The sequence below is a fragment of the Gossypium hirsutum genome, chromosome D11, assembly GCF_007990345.1.
Source record: "Gossypium hirsutum isolate 1008001.06 chromosome D11, Gossypium_hirsutum_v2.1, whole genome shotgun sequence".
NCBI lineage: Eukaryota > Viridiplantae > Streptophyta > Magnoliopsida > Malvales > Malvaceae > Gossypium > Gossypium hirsutum.
Window position 1 is genome coordinate 63,185,500 of NC_053447.1, and position 7,769 is coordinate 63,193,268.

General features: G+C 34.3%; 2 protein-coding genes across 2 annotated transcripts; one reads left to right on the forward strand and one right to left on the reverse strand.

The window, feature by feature from the left end:
- Positions 1-1,252: 1,252 nt before the first annotated feature.
- LOC121223397 (uncharacterized) lies at positions 1,253-4,550 on the reverse strand. The gene is made up of 3 exons (XM_041104798.1): positions 3,987-4,550; positions 3,325-3,447; positions 1,253-3,138 (listed from the first exon to the last, which is right to left on the reverse strand). Exons 1-3 carry the CDS (start codon positions 4,338-4,340, stop codon positions 1,588-1,590), a joined length of 2,028 nt encoding a protein of 675 aa, XP_040960732.1. The 5' UTR covers positions 4,341-4,550; the 3' UTR covers positions 1,253-1,587.
- A 1,966-nt stretch (positions 4,551-6,516) lies between these two features.
- LOC107939873 (uncharacterized) lies at positions 6,517-7,507 on the forward strand. The gene is made up of 2 exons (XM_041104349.1): positions 6,517-6,581; positions 6,739-7,507. The coding sequence occupies exons 1-2, from the start codon at positions 6,517-6,519 to the stop codon at positions 7,505-7,507; spliced, it is 834 nt and encodes a 277-aa protein (XP_040960283.1).
- The last annotated feature ends 262 nt before the right edge of the window (positions 7,508-7,769 follow it).

A 7,769-nucleotide genomic window follows, 5' to 3' on the forward strand; every position in this document is an offset into this window, starting at 1 on the left:
CCGCTCTCCTCCATCCCAAGCCACAACAATTGTTGCCTTCTCCAGGATTTTTAGCAAAGCACTCTTGGGGGTAGAGAGGGATTTAGGGTTTTTTTTATTATTAAGTGGTTTTTTGTATGCTTTATTAATGAATAAAACAATTACGATCCTTTTTGGCTGATCTTATTTACAGGAACATAAATTTGAAACTATATATATTTAAAAACTTTTTCAAAGCTAAATAACAAGAAAAAAAAAGATACTTTAGTATTATAAATTTATTAATTAACTTATTTAGATCTCAAAATTATTATTTTAGAAAATATTTAAAATTTTATCTTTATATATTCTTTAGAATTTTTTGAATTTTTTATAATTTTTGAAAAGTATAAATTTTGAAATTTTTATAAATGTTTTGAATTTTAAAAATTATTTTGATTTTTTTTTGTAAATTTTGTTGAGAAAGAGATAAATTTGCTCATTTTCAAAATTGATAGGGATTAAAAGGATATTTACACCATTCTATTATTTGAATTATTCGAATTGTAAAATTCAACTCGACTCAAATTCAAAACTCAAATTATTTATTCAAGTTAACTCGTAAAAATCAAATAATTTTATTCGATTAAATCAAAATTTAAATTCTTTTTTCGTTTTTTTTCAAATTAAATCGAATTTTGCTACCAGCAAAATAATTAGTAGTATGTCTTTTTTAAAAGAAAAAAATAAGGAAAGAGACATAAAAAAAGGTTATTGGTGGGCAGTGGGCAGAATAAGAGGCATAATGAGGTGACAGAAGGTTTTTATTCGTTATTTTCAACTATAAAATAGAATAATTATATATGTCATCTTTTTGTTGATCACTTCTTTTTTTTCTTTACGTGTGTGGATTTTCGTTGTCTCGTAATACAATTAATCCTGGTTGAAATAAGAAATAATTTAAAATAATAAAATGTTATTTATTGTTAAAAAAAAAAGAGAATAGTTTAAAATTACAATGAAGATTGTTGGAAAAGAGTTTTGACAAATAAGGTTAAAAGATATTGGAGATTTTAAGTTTTGCATCATAATGAATGAAGTTTGTGAAAGAGAAAATAAATAATAGTTATATTTTAAGTTCATCGATAATAAAAGTTTCATACGTGCACGATTCTTTGATTTAGTCTATATAAAAGAAATCCATCATTGGCTTTAGAGAAACACAGATACTTGTAATTTACCTTGAATCAAATGAGGCGTCTCTTACAGCAAAAATACAAAAAAAGTAAAAAACTACAATGGAAAGTCTTCTCATTTCAGTTACCGTGAACCTGTATTCCTTGATATCCTTGGGATACAGTACAAATGTAGGACACTGCTTTCCTTAGTTACAAAGGGAATGGCTACGGCCCCCCAAGCAGAACCATAGCAGATGAAAAGGAGATGATGATCCAACTGTTTCATCAGCAGCATTGTCCCAAATTTATCAGCATATCGGATAACGAAAAGAATCAATAGAATCCATGATGGAAATATGATGTCTGGTAACTATATTGCTACTTGTTTTGGTTGGGGACAGCCGGCTACCGCGGCGATTAAGCTAAGCTGGTTGGCGATCACCTTCTGCTTCTAAATCTCCTCTTTAAGAACATGTCGTAACTGGACCTTCTGTGTTTCCGTTCTTGCCTCCAAAAGTTTTGCCTTCAAACTAGTTGGCTGTGCACTGCAAGACCATTCGCTGCACCTTTTCGTTACTGGTGGATGAGTAGAGTCTGGTGAACTCCATTGTCCCAACATTTCCGAGGGACTGAAACCACCTTTAACGGACCATTTATCCAGGGACATAATACTCCAATTAGACTTCCTTCCGGTTGAAGGCCTGCAGTTTGTTCCTTCTACCGAGATTGTCTTGTATTTTTCTCCATTGTTTGGACATGATCTCCAAAGCTTTGCCATGGATGACACCTTCTTAAACTGTCTAGCAGGCAAAGAACAAACTTCGCTAAATTCCGTGGTTGGGGTATCCCGACATGTATTATCTTCCCATTCAGTTCCACTACCCGAGAAATAGCTGTGCCAAGGATTCTTGTTTACAGATGCAGTACTCCCTTGTTGTGAATAACTCGAGCTCTGGTACTCGACATCTCTGACAGTTTCCCACCCACTTTCGTCTTCTTCTATCTCAACATTTGCATTTGAATGTCTCAGAATGCTGCCTTTTTTTATCATACTCATTCGAGGACTCGCCATTTGAATTTCTGAGGCATAGCTAGCAGTACTGTATGCGACACAGGGTTCGATATCCGTTTCAGTGGCTTCAGCTGAAGCTACCTCTTCAAAAACAGCAAAAATGTCATCCGGGTTTTGGGGCTCATATGTGAATTCCTTAATTTCTTGGACATTAACCGAGGCAGCACCCTGTCTAAGCGATTCTGCTTCTCTCATGTCATTCGCATCCCGAGTTTCGGTCCTTGACCTTAGAAAATTCTCCAAATCTGCTACAAGCTTGTTCATCTGTGAATACCTCTTTTCGAGCGCTACCTTCGCATCGATGAGTTTCATCTGAACACGTTCTTCACGCCAGACTTCAACCATCTGCAGCATCTTTCTTTCCTCATCGACTACCTTTCGAAGCTTCATGGAATATCTCCTTAGTGCTTCCACTTCAGCCTTGTCTTCTCCAATTTCCTTACAAAGCTCGTCACATACTTCTTCAATTAGTTCTCTGGACTTTCTTTCTTTTTCGTAATTCTGCATATATTGCTTGGCCGATAACTTGGCAGCAGCCAGCTCATTCACCAATTTGGAATTAACAATTTCGAGCCTCTGGCGATTCTTTTTTTCTCGATTCAAGTTAGCTTTGACATCATCAACAAACACACGTATTTTTTCATGCTCTCTGCTCCTCCACTCAGCCCTTTCCTCACTAACTTTCCTCAACAAGTGCTCGAGTTTCTTCTTTGAGGACCGGCATTCAGTCTCAAGCTCATCAGTGTGAACTCGAGCCTGCTCTAATTCAGCTTCAAGGGCAGAAACAGTTGATACTGCAGTTACTCGTTGGTCAATATGCTTCATACGGCTGTAAGTTTGCCGCACCTCATTTGTTGGTTTCAAGCAGACAGGATCCCACTTTGTCGCTCCCTCCATCGCAGAGTTCAAATATGGGATTGAAGACTCAATCTTAAATGGAAAAAGAAACAGCTTAAGGTCAGAAGAGTAAATAACAAATTCCACTTCCAGAAACCATCAAATGTGCAACATGACCGAGATGAAAAAGGCTTCGTTTCGTATGCATTCGATGTTTTCACATATTGTTCAGTTCAAAAGTTCAAGATTTGGGTAAGGAGCTCATAGAAGCAGGCATACCTTGTGCAGGAGACCATTTTCTGTGCCAAAGACTGAAGCCGGGCTCCGTAACAGATCCTTTGCTGTTGAACCATGAATTTCATCCTCGTGAAGTACCGGGACACCCGTAAAATCGTTACCGCCCTGCAGGAAATTAAGACATAATGAACTAAAAAATGTTCAAACATGAATCAAATTACATCTAGTCAATGAAAATGCAAGAAAGAAAAGAAGTAAACTATCAATAAAAACAGAGCCAAAAGCATAACTATCAGAAGCGATTTAAACAAACTATCAAACTGTATTCATTGAGAATCAAGCAGATTGTAAATACCAATGGACGGTGTATCCCTTTATCAAGAAAATATCCATAAAATGCGTCAAAAAAGCAAGTAATGGAAGCTTCATTTTCTTTGACATTCAAGCATAATCCAAGGCATTTTGAAGATCAATAATAAAACAATGAACAATGATGGGATTGTAAAGATCAGCATCAAATATAAGTAACCAATTAAACAATTTTAGCAAGAAAAAGAGAAATCATAAAACATAAGAAAAAGAAAAATCATAAAACATACTTTCGATCAAATTACATTGTTATTATTATAACAGAAGGCTATAAACAAGAAAAAAAAACCATTAAAGCATAGATCTTGGAGCCGCAAAAAGGTTAAAAATCTCACTTTGATTCCCAATTGACCCCTCTTCCTCTCTCCGCCACCAGGAATCGCCGTCTCCGGCAACTGCAACCTCCACAATCCAGCTGCAAGTTTCCTCGCAGACACTGTCGAAGTCCCTTTCCTCCGTCTTCCCTCACCACTAGCCTCTTTATCCTCGAGCTCCTCCTCAACTCCGCCGCCGTCCTCTTCCATGTTCCATTTAAACAACGGCGTTTGCGGCCTGCTCCGCCTCCCTACCACCGACCTGCACCTCCTGTTCCGCGTTCTTTGCTTCGTCTTCGGCTTGAGATTCACGTCCCTTGGATTCATACCCGAAAACATCGCTTGTAAACTAGCTTCCCTCATCATATTCTTCATCCCTCTTCCATCAACATTCCAAAACAACAAAACCCAACTTTTCCTTCAACTTTTTCAAGAAAATGAAAACAACCCAATGCAACAATAACGATGATTTTGTAAATTTAGTGAACTGTGTAAATATTGAGTGGGAAAAATAAAAGAGAGAAAGCTGAGCTGAGAGGGAGCGTGTCTATGTTTTTCTTTTTCCTCTTAACGGATATCATATGTGCTGCGTGCATAGGAATACCGAATTTTTATACACTCAAAACGTCTCATGGGAATTCGGAGCACGATACGACGACGTAACGTCGGCTCAACTTGGCTACATTGTCATATCATATTATATTTTAATTTTGGATTAAATTTTAAATTAGCTTTCTAAGTTTTAAAACATTCAAATTAAATCCTTAAAACTAAAATTATTTCAACATGTATGTTTGAAAAAAAAAAAAGAATCTTTCAGATCTAAGCTGACATTTAACATCGAAAGGATCGTATTAGAACAATACTTTAGTTTGAGGATTTAATTTGAACATTTTAAAATTTAAAGACTAATTTAAAATTAAACCTATAATATAGGGATGTTTGGTGAAATAAACGCTATCACATTTAATATTAACGTAATGAATAGGTTGATTAGTTTATTAGTGATGGATTGAGAGAGACGTTGTAGATATATACTTTTTAAATAGAGGGAATTAAACTATCTTATTTTAGATGGTTGGTCAATATTTAATATTTAGGGAAAATTTTTTGGCAGATTATGGCTTTTTTTTTAGTATAAGGTTCATTAGCTACATAAATTTGATATTAAAATTTTAAAATTACAATATTGTTGTTAGTGTAAGAGGACGTGAATTCGAGTGTGTTGAAATGCACTATCTTATTATTTAAGGGTTAGGAAGAGACATTATACAAATATATTATAAAGTGTTTTAAAAAAATTTTAAAAAAATTATATAAATAAATCTGACACTAGTCACACCCTCAGCTTACCTGTAAAATCTAAAAACCTCTATATTGAATAATTACTCAATTTTTAATTATTTATAGTTATTATAAAACTTTTACTTAAATTGTGTCACGCGTTACTAAACATCAACTTAATTGAAAAAAATGTAATATACCTTATCATTTAAATGATGATGGTGTTTAGACCTGGTCATGGGATGAATCAAGTTTAGCCAAGATTTAAGCAAAATTTTAGGCCTAAGTCTTACTCGAAAAATGGACCTAAAATTATGTCTAAACCCAATCCAGATTAAAAATGTTAAACCCGATCCTAACTTGATTCGCACGTATTAAAAATTTTTAGATTATTTTTATATAAAAATAAATTTTAAAAATATAATACATCAAATACACTAAAAGTATTAAAATAAATGTTTCTATAATAATTAAAAATACATTAAAAATCTTTATATTATACTATCTAAATAATAACAAAAGAATAATAATAATATAATAGCAAAATGGTAGCAAAATAATAATAATATAAGTGCAACTAACTTGTATTAATTAAATGTAAAAAAATATATTACTTTCTTAATTTTCTTATTTGTCATGAATCATGCATCATGATCCAATTTCAAATTTTTTAATTTTACGGTTGATTAATTATTAAATATATATTTTAAATTAAATTTAAATTAAAATATTTTATTATTTAAATTAAATTCTAACACATAAAAAGATTTCATTTACGGCCATCATGGACACGCGGCTAGCACAAATCATTCTCTCTAGTTTTATTTAACTGTCCGTATCGTCCTTTCTGAGTTCTGATTCTATGCAGGTGCATGTTAACAAAAATGGAAATATGCTCATTTTCCCCATAAACTTCTACACTTTCAAGTTCCTAAAGATCAAAAGCAGCCTCAAAATGTGATTTTTCTTTTCTTTTTTGAAAATTTTCAACACTAAACAATGGAGATTCATTCACCACCACCACCAGACACCATTGTTGAAGAGAGGGAAGAGCATACGGTTTCACCAAATGGTGGACACATTACAATAAGAAAAGCCCATTTTCTAAAACCCACAGACACTTCAAGCAATGGGAAAGTTTCTGAGCTTCCTCAACATTGTCTTTCCCCAAAACCCTTCATTTATGACCTCAAGGACTTGTCTGAAAAAGGTGTTGTTCAAAGGCTGGAAACGTCCAACACAGAAGTGGGAAACATGGGTTCATAACATGCACGGCAAGTATCAAGCTTTATGGGAACAAGTTGGTATTTACAAGGCAATCCCGAGTTCCAGGTATCATATCAAACAACATAAGGAACTTGTTCTTGGTATTGTTGAAAAATGGTGTCTTGAGACATACTTTTGTTTTTCCATGGGGTGAAGCGACCATAACTTTGGAATATGTTATGGTCTGCTGGGGCTTTTCTGTTCTTGGTGAATCTGTTTGAAGCCCTTTAAAGACTAAACAACCGGTTGAAGTTGAAGAGAAGCTAATTAAAGGGCGCAAAGAGGCTGCAAGAGGGAGATGCATGTTTGCTTCGCCTAAAGATTGGATGGACTATTTCATGGGAACTGGACATAAGCTAGAACATGAAGCATTCCTTTCTTTATGGTTATCCAACTTTGTTTTTGTGACATCTACTTCAATTCATTATGTGGGGAAGCATGTTTTTCCTATCGCAATTCATTTAGCTAGAGGTAACCGGGTTGCTCTTGCACCAGCAGTTTTATCTAGAATTTATAGGGGCTTGTGTTGGTTTAAGGATCGAATCTTTTGCTCACTTATGGTGCAAACTAATGAGTTGGTTAATGTTTATACACCATTTCAGTTAGTGCTGGTTTGGGTTTGGGAAAGGTTCCTGGGGTCAAGACCAATGCCTAACTCAATATCATATGATGAGCCAAGGATAGCAAGATGGCATAGGCTTAAGGTGAATGTTAGTGATATAAAGTTACCCATAAACTCTGTAGGGAAAAGTTTTCAATGGCGGCCTTATGCTATAGCAATTAACGGATGGTCTGTGCCAAAGTTTTATGGTGATGATACTCATTTAAATGAAGATATTCATTCATTTGCTAGATGTTTGAGGGTGAATGAGCTTGTTGGACTAGAAAGCATAGAGCAATACCTTCCACAACGAGTTTCGATGCAGTTCGAAATGGACCAAGATCTTCCAGGATGTTTTGCTAGATGCACTGGAAATCCTGATATTGCTTAGAGGAATTACAGCAGACCGATTCAAGATTTGGTGTTGTATATACTGAAAGTTCTTAATTAAGAGAAATTTTAATAAAACTGTTCTATGTTTTATTCACTAAAGAATTGAACTTAAATAGAGAAAAGAGTCCTAATCTTAATTGGGAAGATAATTCCCTTATTCTAATCAACTACTAAAACATAAGCGAAAATAATTCCCTGATTCTAATAAACTACTAAAAGATAAAATAAAATATTCCTAGAATATGAATAAAACTTATCTA